The 17,262-nt window shown below is 33.4% G+C and overlaps 1 protein-coding gene across 2 annotated transcripts in view; it reads right to left on the bottom strand.

The window, feature by feature from the left end:
- The window catches only part of P4HA1 (prolyl 4-hydroxylase subunit alpha 1), a 66,697-nt gene that overhangs the window by 45,367 nt on the left and 4,068 nt on the right, over positions 1–17,262 (bottom strand). For both annotated transcript variants that reach the window (XM_006915526.3, XM_006915525.3), the window contains exons 2-5: positions 6,828–6,935; positions 5,614–5,710; positions 4,926–5,077; positions 2,658–2,795 (exon numbers count right to left, since the gene is read on the bottom strand). In XM_006915526.3, coding sequence (XP_006915588.1) covers positions 2,658–2,795; positions 4,926–5,077; positions 5,614–5,710; positions 6,828–6,903 — 463 coding nt within the window. In that variant the 5' untranslated portion in view covers positions 6,904–6,935. The remainder of the gene's footprint in view (positions 1–2,657; positions 2,796–4,925; positions 5,078–5,613; positions 5,711–6,827; positions 6,936–17,262) is intronic.

Raw genomic sequence — 17,262 nt, 5'->3', positions numbered from 1 at the left:
CTCTTTCAGGATTAAAAAAAAGAAAAACTCAACAAACTAGGAATAGAAGGAAATTACTTTAACATAATAAGACATATCTAGATGAAAAACCCACAGCAAATATACTCAATGGTGAAAGACTGAAAACTTTTCCTTGAGATCAAGAACCAGGATGCCCACTTTTGCCACTTGTATTCAATTTAGTACTGGAAGTTCTAACCAGAGCAATTAGGTAAGAAAAAGCAATTAAAGGTATTCGAACTGGAAAGGAAGAAGTAAAATGATCTCTGTTCACAGATGATATTATCTTAAATGTAGAAATCCCTAAATATTCCACCAAAAAACTGTTAAGAGTTAATAAATTCAGCAAAGCAGTAGGACACAGTCAACACACAAAAATAAATCACTTACATTTCTGTATATTAGCACTTTACAATCTGAAAATTACTAAAACAATTCCAAAAACAAAATTTTCAAAAATTAACCTAATCAAGATGAAAGAAGTACAATGAAAAATACAAAACACTGCTGAAAGAAATTAAAGACATAAATAGAAACACATCCATGTTTATGGATTAGAAGATTCATATTATTAAGATGTCAATACTACTACCTAAGGCAATCTACAGATTCAATACAATCAATCCCCATCAAAATCCCAATGACAGTTTTTGCAGTAACAGAAAAACCCATCCTAAAACTCATATGGAATTTCAAGGGACCCCAAATAGCCAAAACAATCTTGAAAAAAAAACAAAACTGGAGAATTCATACTTCCTGACTTCAAAACTTAATACAAAGCTACAGTCATCAAAACAAGGTGGTACTAGCATAAAGACAAACATACAGACCAATGGAATAGAAGGGTCCAGAAATAAACCCTCTCACATATGGTCAAATGAATTTTGACAAGGGTGCTAACACCACTCAATGGAGGAAAGGACAGTCTTTTCAACAAATGGTGCTGGGAAAACTGAATGTCCCACATACATAAAGAATGAAGCTGAATGCTTACATAACACCATGTATAAAAATTAACTCAAAATGGAGCAAGGACCAAAGTATAAGACTTAAAACAATAAAACTTTTAGAAGAAAACACAGGACAAAAGCTTCGTGACAGTGGATTGGGCAATGATTCCTTGTATATGACCCTAAGGGCAAAGGCAATAAAAAATAAAATTGGGCTTCATGAAAATTTTATAATTTTGTTCATAGAAAGTATCAACAGAGTAAAAAGGCAACCCACAGAATGGGAGAAAATATTTCTAGATCACGTATCTCCTAAGGGATTAATATCCAGAATGTGTAGAGAACACCTAAAATTCAACAACAAAAAACAAACAACACAATTAAAAAATGGGCAAAGAGCTTGAACAGACATTTCTCCAAAGATGTACAGATGAGTGTTAAGCATATGAGAAGATGCTCAACATCACTGATAATTAGGGAAATGCAAAACTATAATGACATAATATCTCACATCTAATATGATGGCTACCATGAAAAAGAAAAGAGAAAATAAGTGTTGACAAGGATGTGGAGAAATTGGAACCCTTGTACACTGTTGGCAGGAATGTAAAGTGGTATATCTACTATGGAAAATAGTATGGCAGTGCCTCAAAAACTTAAAAATAGAATTACCATATGATCCAGCAATTCTACTTCTGGGTATGTACTCAAAGAATGGAAGGCAGGGTCCTGAAGAGGTATTTGCACACCCATAACCATCACAGCATTATTCACAATAGCCAAGATGTGGAAACAACCCAAGTGACCACTGATAGATGAATAGATAAGCAAAATGTGGTATATACATATGCTAGTTTAGATTTTAAAAGGAAGGAAATTCTGACACACACTACAACATGGATGACTCTTGAAGACATTATGCTAAGTGAAATAAGACAGTCGCAAAAAGATAAATACTGTATGATTCCACTTATATGAGGTACTTAGAGTAGTCAAAATCATAAAGACAGAAAATAGAATGATGGTTGCCAGAGGCTGGGGAAAGTAGGAAATGGGAGTTACTGTTTAATGGGTATAAAGTTTGTTTCACAAGATAAAAAAGCTATTGAGATGGATAGTGTGATGGTTGTTCAACGATGTGAATATACTTAATGCCACTAAACCGCACATTTAAAATTGGTTAAGATGGTAAATTTTATGTTTTTGTATAATAAAACAATTTTAAAGCAAATTATCATAACAATTATCTGTAACTTAAAAAAAAAAAAGTTCTGTCAAAAATAGGTCAGAAAGCAGGATGTTCCACACTGCAAAACACTTTAAAAATCTGTACATACACAACAGGTCTTGGTTTTTAAATTACTGAACATATAACTTTGATTATTCCTTATAACGTCACATAGAAACATTGGGTATTCTAAAGAAAAACGTAAAGAAAAACAATTTAGAAAATGTTTCTTTTTCTTACACGCTAAAATTTCCTACTTAAGGTTAGTCCCTATAAGTATAAGCTTTCACTGTAATACGCTAGAAGCTTATCCACACTATTAAACCCTAGAGAAAGGGAGGGCTGTTTTGTCCTCAAACTAAAGTAAAAAAATCTTAAATGAAATACAAAAATCTTTTTTTACATTAACACTGATTGTCCTAACGGGCTGAACTGAGAAGCCAGGGGATAGGTGTTTTATAGACTAGAAGAATTCTTACCTGGAAGATTACCCTTTGAGATGGTATCTGTATCCAGATTATAGGTGTCCTGGAGACGCAACAGAGCTTTCGCTGCCCCAACCTGATCTTCATCATTAGGGAAGTACTGTCTCTGAATGGTTAGGTTAGAGATAAAGCCTTGAAATAGGAGGGAGAAAAAAAAGAAGACTCTAGAACCTCACAGACTTCCAATTTCCAATACGGTCTTTACAAAGACTATTCAAAATTGATTTTATCATAATTTCCCCCCATACCACATTTCACATGTTCAGTGGAAAAATATTAAATACACTGAATGAAACTTATATCTCTAACTTTGCTTAATCTGAGATCACTGCATACATAATATCTGTATGTATTAATAAACTCACATAATAATTGAGTTTTTAGTTACACAATATAGCCTCCACTAAGCATGAAAAATGAACAGATTTATAGATTTGAAAATGACATTCACTGGCAACCAATTATACTTTCAGATAACAGATGGTATGTAAAATGTATGCTATTAAATAAAGTTCTGTTTTCTTCTTCCATGTGCCACACATTAATTAGTATGTAATCATATAAAGTTTGGTGGAATTCTTCAAGGGGAGAAAGAGATATTAATTATATATTTAAGATCATCAGATAAGCTAGTTTATTGAAATATATTTAGATCTGCTTATTATTAAATATAGTTTTCATTGATCAAGATTTGCTCTACATAAAACCTAATCTTAATTTTAAGTTTTTATATAAAATATAGCAAAAATCAAACTAACAAACTAATTATTGGTAACTATATTACCCTTAAGGAGAAAAGATGCCAAATACTCCTTAAAGCTTAAGTAATCAAAACAACAAAAAAAAAGATTGAAAAAATTTTAATATGTATCATCATTTGCAAATAAAAGGTATGAGATGACTTCCCTCCCCTCTCATTTTCTTATCAACTATCTGTATTTTGATCAGCAAAGAGGCCAGGCATTTTTATGTTAATGAAAATGTACAAATGAAAACTTGCTGGAAGAGGGCTAAAGTTCCTATCAAGCATATTTTCTTAGTTTTAATAATACCAACTCTCAGTCACAATATCCACATGGAATTTTACAAGCAAGTTTTCCAAGTTTTATAGATTATATTGTTTTTTATGCCCCAAAACAAAAGTCCAAGAAATTGCTTAAGTCTCCTCTAATAAAAGAAAAAAATATATAGCATTATGGATGACTACCACAAATTAAAATGTCAGTCTCAAGGTTTACCTGTAGAAGAACTTAGGTCATTTGGTCATTACTTGAGAATTTATAAATAAATAAATAGATAGATAGACAGATAGATAGATGTGTGTGTGGGTGTGTGTGTGTGTGTGTCTGTGTGTATGTAAATCCACACATACATGACCTTAAAATTGCTCTCATAGTGTTATATAAGAAAGCAAATAATCTCTATTTCCCCCTCATCATGAAGAAATATTCATAGTGCTTGCCTTAATTTCTTTTTTAGGTTTCCTGTCCTACGGAAAATAGTTTACTGCTCACAAAAACTGTAAGCATCCTTGGAGTAGTTTATCTACACAGCTAGCTCAATTCTCCTTCTCTCCCTCTCGCTCTCTCTCTTTTTTTGCCACCTTTAGTAATTCAACAAATATTTGCCTCTTCTATGTATTAAGCACAATCCCTTTACTCTAGACTTAGTGTTCTCTGTGTTACTAAAATATCTTAAACACTTAAATACTCCAACTACAACTTATTGTTTCAATTAGAAAGACATTCATTATTACTGTTTGCAACCCCAGTTTTAAAATTTATTGTCTACATTAAGTAAAACAATCCTAAGTTTCAAAATACTATATATATAACACCTCTAACACTGTTTCCTTACAGTGGAATGCATGTGTTGATTAGGATAAAATTTATCCATAAATTTTTAAAGTCTGAAGGTAATCCTAAAATGAAAATGACTACCCTCAGCAATAAAGCTATATGCCAAATAATCAAGTCTCTTTTGTAGACTTCAAAGCAAAACACGCCTGTATTAGTCACCAATTGCAGAAATTATTTTTTGACAGTTTTACTTTTATTTCGTTTCCAGTTTTTATTCACCTTTCTTTTTAAATCAAGGAATTTGAAATCTAGAATAAAAGAATTCTGATCAAACAAAACAAACCCCAGCAATAATTCATTTGATATTCTGGGAACTGAATTTATGACTACTTCTGGCATTTCTACAGGTGGTAGCAATACTGCTTTACTTTTTCTGGCTCATCAGCCTTACCATCTGACTTACCATCTGACATATCCTTAAGGACCAGATTTTCCAACTCACTCCACTCAGTGTTCAGACGTTTCATTAATTTGAATGCATTTACAGGGTGCCCAACAAATCCTTCTGGATCTTTTGTTGCTGTGCTGGTTAGCCGATCTAACTTCTCTGCCCATCTATACATATATAAATGGAGTATACATACACTTAATAATGAAAAACGCAATTTAGTAAACCAGCTAAAAAAAAAAAAAAAACCATTTAGAGATTTTTGATTTAAAACTATATCTAAAAATTCTTTTTAAAAGTAAAATTATAAAGGTTTCTTTTTTTTCCAGCTTTATTGAAATAGACAATTAGTTGCTTGTTTTTACATTATACAATTCAATGAGGTTAATATCCAAAATATGTAAATAGCTCATACAACTCAACACCAAAAAAAAAAAAACAATCCAATTAAAATCTGGGCAAAAAGCCTGAAGTGACACTTCTTCCAAGAAGATATACATGGCCAATAGATACATGAAAAGATGCATAATTTCACTAGCTATTAGGGAAATGCAAATCAAAATCACAATGAGATACCACCTCATACCTATTAGAATGGCTATTATCAACAGATGGCTTTCATTTTCATTCAATGTTTTAGCTCTAGAAAAAAATAGCCAGGTGGATAGAGTCAGAGTCATTATAAGTAAAACGCTTTGCTTACTTTTTTATTTGTTCTAATTTGTCTTCTTCTGCCTTAATATAATCTTTCAGGGAAGTCACCAGATCTTTTTCTGTATGGATCAAATCAGTCATCTGACCTAGAAGGAAGAGAAAGGAAGAAGGTTATCAAATACTCATATTCATCAACACAAATATTTTAAAATAACCTAAGAATAATCAAGAATGCTTCATTCTATGAGAGGATTTAACTGGCATGAATCAGGTATGTTGGAGACAGCATTTCTTTTTCCTTTTTCTTTTTGAACCAGATAAATAAAAATAAAATCAAAAACTTTTCTAATCATGTGTTACAATTCTAATTTTCAAGCTATTTAGTTTCGCAAATTTGGACTATAGGCAAATTGCCTTTTCATCTAAGAATAAAACAATTCTACTTTCCAAGGATCAATACTTCTTCTTCCACAACTCCCCTCACCTTTTTTCTTTTGAGGCTAATTAGAATTATATTTTTATTCCACAAATAAAAACCACAGTAACAAAAGTTATTTTTCACAGTTGAAATTAAAATAATTCATATTTAGTTATTTATAATGGGATGAGAAGACTTATTTTCTATTCCAAAATTAGGTGTCACAAATATGTATTTGTTCTAATTGGCTCTACAATCACACAAGGGTAAAGCTGATCAATAAGATGAAGGAAAACATCTCATTTAAGACACTATGCATGTGGAAAAATATAAAGAGATACACATTGAACCATGAGGAATATTTCAGGGAGAAAGAAGACAAGTGGAGGTCTTACATTCTATGTACTTCTGTTTTTTTCCCCCCTTTACATAATATGCTATTTTTGCAACAATTTTAAAGATTTTTTAGAAATTATGATGTAGGAAAAAAATGTATTCACAGTAGATCCTTAAATGGAAAAAGGAAGATCTGAAATAACACGCAGTATATTATTTGTACGTCTGTGCATAAAAAAAGTGTAAGCATTAAATTTTTTGCTGAGTGGAGCCATTAACAGAGAATTTTCTTTGATATGCTTTTCTAAATTTTCATACGTTTCTAACCTGTAAATGTCTTGCTTTTGTAATAAGAAAAAAAATCAATTTAAAGAAAAACAAAATTGAATTTTAAAAAGAGAGCATCTTTTAGAGAATACAGTATATTTGTTTTTACTGATTTAAAACACTAAAAACTGGAAAATTTTAAATGTAAAAATGATATAAACTGAAAAGGAGTTAAGACTTACCAATTGAAGTAAAAAAGCCTGGATGGGCCAAAGAATGGGGAAGTAGAATCCCTACAATTAAAATACACCGCATCATCTTGGAAGACTTAATTTTACAGGTTCACACACCTACAAGAGAAATATGGCCATTACAAAAAAAAGAAAAAAAGAAAAAGTTCCTTAATCTATTTTTCTTATACACAAAATTTAAAGGCAGACCCCCAAGGTTGCCCATGGGACTGCTGTTAATTCTTGTAAATAGATTTAATAATGGGACTGCTGTTAATTCTTGTAAATAGATTTAATAATTTAATAAGAGCTATCTTATTTTTCATATAATTAGAGTACGGCTTGGTATATGTTTAAAAAATACGTTTGTTATCACCTAGTAATTTATGATTAAAAATTCAATGTGAGGTTATTTTCTCCTTAATTACTACTACAATTAGAGTAACTAGATAGTAGTACCACTTTCATACAGCCTGAAAAATATTCTGTGATCTAGATCTAAACCATTGATTTCCCATAAAAATGTACCACTTTATTAAAGTAACTTAAATATTACCAAAATACATTCTAAAATGTTAGAATGTTTTAAAAAGAATAAAAAGTTTCAGAGCTTTCTGATTAATCTTTTAAATTCCTACTTGCTCCATCCTATATGTCTTTATATTTTAAAACAAGTTCAATTAAAAGTTGTAGATTTGGGAGTGATGAAAATTTTTAAAATTGGTGACTAATGGTTGAAGAACACTGAAAGTGCTAAAAACACTGAATCATGAACATTAAGTGGGTGAATTGTATAGTACATGAATTATATCTCAATAAAACTGTTATTTTTAAAAGTTGTATAGAATCCAAAAAGAATAAGCAGTCCTGTCGATTTAAGATAGTTTCTCTCAAAACAAACAAACAAACAAAAAAACACCTAGCATTAAGTTTCTTTGTAAAAAAAAACTGTGTTCCATGTAAAAAAAAAAATCCTTAGCCTACTACATTGCTGTGGCATTTTTTTTTTTTTTAACCTGGCAGCAAAGCCCTTCTTTTTCCTTTGTCTCTGGTAGTGTTGTCTTTTTCTAGAATAGATTCTTCATGGCAAATGCAGATATCAACTAACTAGCAGAAAGATTTTACCTTGCTTTACCAAATGCCCTTCTAGCACTCCTCTTGCTCCTTCTCCATCGCATACATGGACTTTTAAGCCCTTCATATTACCTTACAGGAGAATAAGTTACCATTAAAGTGCCATTTGCCCCAATGACAGGTTCTCACTGGCTAATGTTTTGTCACCCTATTCCTCATTGTGCAGGCACCTCTGACTCTTCTCAAATGACTTTACCTAAACCAGCAGGTTCAAGTCCACATTGGAAAGCTCCCTATTCTCCAAAAAAAATAAAAATAAAAAATAACCCCACTTTCCTAACTTGAATCTCAATAAAAATAGATCACCATAGAGACTAACAGTCTGGAAGTACTTTTAAGTCTCCTCCCTCAAGTTTGCTGCAAACTTCCAGATACTTCCAGAACCACACAGTAGTAAAATACACTGCTCTCTTGGCTGCTTTACAGTAACTCTGGGACGGCTTCTAGAATGTAGCAGATGCAGACACTTCCTCTCCTGGGCTCCTGCCAAAGCACAAGACTTTTTCAAAATCCTGCACTGTCTGAATAGTCTAGAATCTTCTCACTGTTTAAATGAGTTTCTGCCATAATTTTCTTCATAAATAAATGTTATGCCCAGAAAATACAAATGCCTCTGCTGTTCTAACAGAAGGCTAACCAGAAATGTTGTCTAAATATTTAACTCTGATGAGAAAGTTTATAGATTGTTAAGAGGTTATCATTTTTTAATTGCTAAATATATTGTCACTAAAGTTTCTTAGCCATCTTTAATCATCTTAAACCTTACAATGAATCAAGAATCATTAGCCTACAGAAATTACTAAAAAGCTTGAAAATTGCATTTTAAGAATGATAGAGCTTATATAAAAATTCAAAGCATTAATCAAATGAAGAATATACCTTCACCTTACATCATGCTGCAAAATAAATTCTATATGAATTAAGGAGTTATAATCAACAAAAAATGCAAAAGAAAAGTTATTGGATCTCTCAAATGACAGAATGTCTAAGCTTAAAAATGATGAAACAACCTATTGAAAGCCAGATGGAATTTAAATACACAAAATAATTTAGGTTTATACATATCAAAAAACAAACTATGAACTAGGAAACTAAAGAAAATAAAGCTCTATGGGTGGTGAACACACAATGTGAAATATATATGACTTATTACTGAATTGTACACTTGAAACTTATTGGATTTAGTTAACCAATGTCACCATAACAAATTAATTTAAAAAAAGAAAATAAAGCTCATTTAAAGAACTCATACAAATCAATAAGAAAACCACTAAGATGTTAATAGATAAGTGAATTAAGAATGCAGAAAGTAACAATAGAGGAACTATAAAACAGATAACCAAAAAAGCTCACTTATTAGTAATCATGGACACAAAAAATTCAAAAAATCTGAGATAGCTTTTTGTCCATCAAATGAACAATTTAACAAATTAACAATTAAAAATATCTAATGCTGGTGCTATATGTCAAGAAACTTAAAAGGAACATATCTTTTAATTTGTGAATTTAAATGAAAAAACAAGGTTTGAAAATTAACATCAACTCTCATTCATTGCTAGTGGAAATGCAAAATGGTACAGACATTTGGAAAAGTTTGAAGGTTACCTAAAAAATTAAAGATATTACCATAAGATCTAGCAATCATGGTCCTTGGTATTTACCCAAAAGAGTTGAAAACTATGTCCACACAAAAACCTGCAGGCAGATATCTATAGTAGCTTTATTCATAATAACCAAAACTTGGAAGCAACCAAAATGTCCTTCAGCAGGTGAATGGTTGAACTGTAGTACACCCAGACAATGGAATACTACTCAATGCTAAGAAGAAATGAGCTATAACTCCATGAAAAGACATGGAAGAATCTTAAACACATATTTGGTGAAAGAAGCCAATCTGAAAGGCCATCCACTGTATGAGTCCAAGTATATGACATTCTGGAAAAGGCAAAACTATGAAGACAGTAAAGATCACTGTTGGAGGGTGTGCATAGATGGAACAGAGAGGATTTTTAGGGCAGTGAAAATATTCTGTATGATATTATAATGATAAATACATGTAATTATACATTTGTGCAAACCCACAAACCTAGAGTGAATCAGTAATGTAAACTATGGTCTCTAGACGATTATGATGTTTCAGTGCAGATTCATCAGTTGCAACAAATGTGCCACTCTGGTGGGGGATGTTGAGGCTATGTATGTTGTGGCAGGGGGCAGGGAGTATATGGGAAATCTCTGTACCATCTTCTCCATTTTGCTGTGAACCTGAAACTGCTCTAAAAAAATAAAGTCTTCAAAAAAATAAACATCATACAACCCTGGCGGAATCTGTATTGAATGAGATTACGTTTCCACTACTCTGACAGAAAGTTATAAATACTGATCAAAACAAATTTTAAAAATTAACATAATACGATCATAACTATGCAAGAAAATATGCAGAGGAAATTTACCAAAATGTAGTTGTCTGTGGACAGCAGAACACTAGGTGATTTTTCTCTATTTCTCTGCATTGTCCAATGTCCTAGGCTATACTAACTTTTAAAGTGACAAAAAATTAACTCTACAAAATAATAAACCTAAAATATCAACTCCCATATTTGGCACCCCAAACCTTTAATGAAGTGGTTAATTACTCTCTGACACAAAAAGTAGTTTAAAGTACTACACGTTTGAATATATTGCATTTTCTAACTCTATAAGCCTCCAGATTTTTCTCTGCTTGAAAGACAGTTAAGCTTATCTGAAAGCAACCCAGATATCTAGTAGTGAACTACACTGTCAAAACAGCACACTTTTCTATTCTCCTTCCTCCCAGAGAGACACATGTTCCAGGCTAATCTAGTCATTGACGCTCATTCCCATGAACGTGATGCTTAAGGGTTAAGACTTGTGAAACAGTAAAAAGCAGCTCTTACTACAGTTGGTTAGTCCAGAGGATATGAATTGGGAACTGCCTATGACCATCCTTCCCACTTGTCAAGGATACATAAGTACCCAATCTATAAAAAGGAAAGTCATGTGGAGACAAGCAGTTAAAGGCTCCTCAGTCCTGATTCTTCTAATTATTGCTTTGAATCTGTGAGTTAACCCACTAATTTCCAACTCAGCTAAGGGAACCTGTAAATTCTCTTTTTCTTAAGCTAGTTCAAGTTGGATTTCTGTCACTTGCAATAGAAAGTTCAGTCCCATACAGCATTACTCCAAACTACCATGCCAAGCTGAGCTAGTTAATAAAAATAAACACAGCCCTGTATACAGCAGTGATTCTCAAACTTCAGCTCTTTTGGAATCATCTAAAGGTCTGATGTATCTAGGTAATTCATCCAAGTTCTCAGATGATGCTGATACTGCTGGTCTGGGGATCAAACTTTGGGAACCGCTGGATAAAAACATCGCTGAAAATCACACAAAAGGTGCTCTCTGCCTTTAAAAGAGATTTAACTTCAACTTATCTTTTGAAAAATATCATTGAATTTCTAATTACTCTCCGGAATGGTTCCTCTAATCTGTTTGAATACTACGTCTCATCTACATTCTTTCAGAAACCTTAAAGGACACATATATGACATGACAGAAGAGGCAAGTATATCAATCACAGGTTTTTAAAGCATTATGGTTTCCTTACTAATAAAGTCTCACTTCCACTTATTTCCAGCTTTGTTTGATTAGCAGCTTTCAAAGCAAATCATATTTATAAGCATCTATGAGTCAAGCATCCCAGACATTAGGGTTTTATCAAAAATAGTAAGATATGAATGTCTCCTGTTCTAAATCCTCGAACAAGCTTAAAATAGAATTTAAATGGGTTTAAGACGATGCAATCTCTTTTAAAAGTAAATCTCAGCTCTCTGAGAAGACTTTTGACGGAAAATGTGAAAGAGGGAAAGGGAGAAAAGAGGGAGAGAGGGGGAAAGGAGAGGGAGGGAGGAAAGAGAAGAGGAAAGAAAAGAAAGCCAGAGTCAAAGATACAGAGATTAATTCGTATTGGAATAAAATTTAGTGCTAAAACAGTATGGATAAATTACTGATTAATATTTGGTTCTTAGTTGGCTAGTAGGTTTGTGTTTATTATCTAATTTTTATAACATACATGTATATTATAGATGTTTGATATGCATGAATATTATTTTTTAAAAACTATAAGGAAAAAAAACAGTATGGAAGACATCTTCCTGGGAAACATATTCTCAGGTAGGCCTGGATAAAAATAAATTGCAAAGCGTATTATTTATCTAAAACTTTTCTTCTTCTAGGAAAGTCCAGCCCATACATTCACAGGTCAATAAAACCTGGGAAAAGATTTTAAAATAGTTCTATTGCACTGTAAATATTTACAACTTTGAGATATCAGAATTCATTGAATTGAATTCAGTGAATTACTAGAACAGGGCATCTAGCAAATAATTCCATTACCCTTTCATTATGACATTTTTCTTCCAAGAAAAAAATTGCAACATTTTTAAAAGTTTGTCTTTCTCAGACAAATCATTCAAAAATTAATATGGCATACTAAAGAATGCATGATATTCTAAACTTTCTCTGACACTAAAAATTTTCCACAGGGCTCCTTCTAACAGTCTCACTATGCCTTTCACAACTGTTTCAAATCTTCTTTTAGAAAGCTCTAGCTTTATTATTCCTCATACAAATTCCATATTCAACTGTTGGCCCAGATGATACCTGTGTTAGACTTTTACTCTTTTTAACAATTTTTATGGTCAAAGCAAAAGACCAACACAAATTCAGCCTTCTAATTCAGGCCAATACAATTGCTATATATGAAGGCTTGGCATGTCTCTTCCATACAAGCAAATAGATATTCTAAGACAACTAAGAGTGATGACTAATAGACTAGTTATATTTCTGCTCTTCCCTATAATCACTCTGCAAATTGCCATGTTTTAACTTAATTCCATGAATTCCAGTCATACTTCTGCTCCCAGAGTGAGCTACATCTCTAGTAATCAATGGCCAACTTTTCTATCAAAAACTCAGAAATCAAACTATCAAAAACTAGCCCCTTTCTCTCAGCTTTCTGTACGTGAGCAGTGAACCCAGTAATTGGCATAAATCCAACTGAACGACATTTCAAGATACAGTTGGAAAGAAGTTCTAAATCAAGATATTGCCCTTAACTGAAAGTGCTACACAGGTTGTCTTTGGGAGATTCTTCAAAAGTTCAAAGTCTTCCTTGTCAGAAAAAAGCAGAAGATTAAGATCATTTAAAAACACACACACCTCTGTTTTTGCCCATATGGCACCTCTACCACCCCTACTCTTTCTTCTGGAAACTGTCCCCTTCTGTTTTTTACTGCCCCATTCTATCTTTAATTCATCCCAATAGTTTCAACAGTCAGGTTATACAGTGTGATATTTCTCCCTAACCAAATGGCTATTCAAAGTTCTTCACTGGGAATTTTGAAAATGAAACTGAGATAGAAATGGCAGGTACTCTTTGAATGCCTGAACTACATAAAATAAAGGTTAGGAGAAGTTAGGGACCAAGTTTTGACATATTGGTCAAAAAGTGAATGAAGCTTATCTGGAAAGATTTTAAAAAGACAAGAGACTAAAGAAAACATTTGGATGTTCTAGTTATTCCTGAAGTCTAATCACACTCCTGACCTAAGCTGTTAAGGCAATACCCTATTCCCACAATACTTAAATAAATTCCACTATGTGCTAGCATGAATTAGGTGTCTGTTCAACCCAGAGTCCTAATTAATATACTTTCTCTCATCAAGCCTGTAGTTAACATTTCTGTAGGCAAAATAATAAAGAATTCTTATGTTGTTATTCCTCTCTTCCCCATCGCCAGAAATATTCTTCAATATTTTAATTTTTTTTTTTTTGCTTAATTGTTAGCCAATAAAAGCTACTTCTATATCACAGATACAGTTTAAGAATAAATGTGATTTTAATCCATTTTAAAAGATTTAAATTGGAATTTGGATACACACTGAAGTTAAACTTAATGTTTGAAGTTTCTGCTTCAGCTAAGAAATTGAAGTTCCCATTGTACAATTCAATGAGCTGGGTTTTTTTTTTTTCAATTATAGTTGGCATACAATAATAGTTTCAGTGTACAGCACAGTGGTTAGAGATCTATTTACTCACAAAGTGATCACCCCACTAAATCTAGTACTTCTTGATAAATACATAGTTATTAACATTCTTTATTCCTGTTTTTGATAGGTATTTTTTCTTCTTAAAGAAGTCCCTCCAACATTTCCTGTAATACTGGCTTGGTGGTGATAAATTCCTTTAGCTTGTTTTTGTCTGGGAAGTTCTTTATCTGTCCTTCTACTCTAAATGATAGCTTTGCAGGATAAAGTATTCTTGATCGTAGATCCTGGGTTTTCATCATGTTGAATATTTTGTCCCAAGCCCTTCTGTCCTGCATAGTTTCTTTTGAGAAATCAGCTGCCAGTCTTAAGGGTGTTCTCTTGTAGGTAACTAACTGCTTTTCTCTTGCTGCTTTTAAGATTCTCTCTTTGTATTTAACCTTTGGCATTTTATTATGATGTGTCTTGGTGTAGGCCTCTTTGGGTTCATATTTTTGGGGACTCTCTGAGCTTCCTGGGGTTGTATGTCTATTTCCTTTACCAGTTAGGGCAATTGTCCATCATTATTTCTTCAAACAGCTCTTCAATGTCTTGTTTTCCTTCAGGTACTCCTACGACACAGATATTTTTACATTTAATTGTATCCCATAAGCTCCTTAATTTAGTCTTGGCTTCTTTTCTCTTGTCATTCTAATTGAGTGTCCTTGGTTTCCCCATCCTCTACATTGGTGGTTCGATCCTCTTTATCCATTATGTTTATTCCTTCTAATATACTCTTAATCTCAGAATATGTGTTCTTCATTTCTGACTGGTTCTCTTTTATAATTTCCATTTCCGTTTTTATGTATTTTTTTTTATCTCCTAGTTAAAGTTCTCACAGAATTCATCTACACTTCCCCTAAGTTCACTGAGCATCTTTATGACCAATGTTTTGAACTCTGCATCTGTTAGATTACTTGACTCCATTATTCCAGGATTTCTGTTCTGTTTTCTCATACAGTTTCTGCTTGTCTTCCCATTTTGGCTGCCTTTCCATGTCTGTTTCTATGTACTAAGCAAAGCTCCTAATCCTCCCAGTCTTATTAGCATAGCTTTGTGTAGTAGATGTCCAGTGGCACAGTCCTCAGAGGAGTTCAGCTACAGGCTAAGTTTAGCCCCATCCTGTGCCCCTCTGGGCCTACCTGTTAAGATTCAGCAAGCAATCTACAGATGCTGTGCTTATAGTTGCCTCCAAAGGCCACACTAGAAACCGAGGCCAGCTGCCACCAGTTTGGCGCTACTCGGCAAGTGGCATAGGATTCACCAAGGACACGATGGATGTGGCTTGGGTGGGGCCACAAGTTGGAGGAGGCGGAGTTTCAGGGAATCCTCTGGGTGGAGCAATTTCTGTTATCCAGTTTGATGACATCTCAACTATGAGGGTGCTGCATCTGGACCCTGGGAGGCAGGGAGGGCTCAAAAGAGGAACAATGGATACCTCTGACACTTCTGCCTGGGAAAGAGCCTCACCCCCTGCCCTCACTCGACAACTCGGTGTCTTCCCATAAGTTCGTAGTGTATCATTCCACGCTCCCGCCACCACCACTGTGCAGCCGACCAGGCACTGGTGCTCAGAGCGAGCAGGTCTATCACCGCAAAAGTCTGCTCACAAACGCAGCTCCCTTAAGAGGTGTCTGCAGCAGCCGGCTGACACTGTTGTAGCCTCTGTCCCACTCAGCCACTCGGGACCGGGCAGACTCGTGTGTTTGCTCCCTAGTTGTAGTGCTTCTGTTCATTTAGATCTCAGGCGACTTTACTTGCTGTTTGCTCCATGTTTCTGTCACAACTCTGATTTGGTCGCAAGAGGGTTGAACAAAGCCTCTATCATCTACACTATTTTTCCCCCTCTGTTGTCTACTGATCATTTTTTGAAGGAATTAGATATGCAAACCAGTTAATAAATAATTAGTGTAAGATAAGTCTTGAGCCTACTTAAAACCAGTTAATCAATATATACTAAGTGTTCTATAATAAAACATAGAAATTTATGCAATTGTCCTCTATTCTGTATGTTATTTCAAACACGAAATTATTGCTTCTTCCAGCACAATGTTCAGTATTTAATAACAGATGCTCAATAAATACTTAATGATCATAACACAGAATCAAGGAAAATACCTACAGGATAATTTTTCTCATTTCTCTAAAACTAAACACTAGACTTTGTATACAAATGCATCTTTTAACCAAAATTATTTTAAAATTTTAGAAAACAATTCATGGTTGACAGCTTGAGAAATTAAGAGAGCAACAGAATTAGGTACTGAGGTGAACAATCTTACAAATATATATTAAGAAAACAGATTAAAATAGACATCTGAAAATTTGTGATTAACATTTTACATTTTCCCATTTCTATTACTCTCCAGAAACCTTACAAAGACACCTCTCAAAATTTTAACAATATGCTTATAGAGTCTATTTCTGTTGTTGCTACAGACATGCATAGCAGGAGATACTGTTCTTCTATTGGATACTTCATTACAATGTTCAATGCCTTTTTATTTTATAGGTATTGACCACTAATTCTTGAGTCTAACTGTAATTCCAAAATCAAACTAAATCTGATGCCTGGAATGAAAAACATCTAGAGAAACTAACTTTTGTTTAATACACACTCTGCACAGATGAGGGACAAATTCCCATATGTACCTACAGGACTTCTTAAATAGCATTCCTAATACAAAAGAAGTTATATATACTTTTAATCTCTGACCACAATTCATTCAGGGCAAGGCCCATTAGTTCAGAGTAGAACACCTGAAACTGGCTTTAGCAGCCCTTCTCATCTTCCTAATATAAATTATAGCTCTGAGGCCCAGGTATACTATACGTCAACTTGATCCTTCCCAAGGCTCTTTTGCAAAAATTCCATTTTTCTTAACCCTAGTCTCCTTCCTTCTCTTTCTAATCTTTAATATCCTCTTTTTTCCTAATGCCAGATCCAAAGTCATCCATTTGAGGAAAATATATACATAATAAAACCCATATACTAGACTAGGGGAAAATGAATTCATGGTTGCAGAGGATGTGAATCTAGATACCGGTTTCCATTCAGTTCTTATTCAGATTTAATGTGAAGTAAAATGTTAGTAACATGCTTGCATACCATGTAACTCGCATGTCCTATTTCTCCTATGAAACATTTCTACCAGTCTTTTGATTCTACCATAGTCTACTGGGCATATTATAAATGCTTTCAAAAT

This window comes from Pteropus alecto, unplaced genomic scaffold, assembly GCF_000325575.1.
Source record: "Pteropus alecto unplaced genomic scaffold, ASM32557v1 scaffold155, whole genome shotgun sequence".
In the NCBI taxonomy this organism is placed as follows: Eukaryota; Metazoa; Chordata; class Mammalia; order Chiroptera; family Pteropodidae; genus Pteropus; species Pteropus alecto.
The sequence above is the reverse complement of the archived record's forward strand: the minus strand, read 5'-3'. Positions and strand labels throughout refer to the sequence as shown.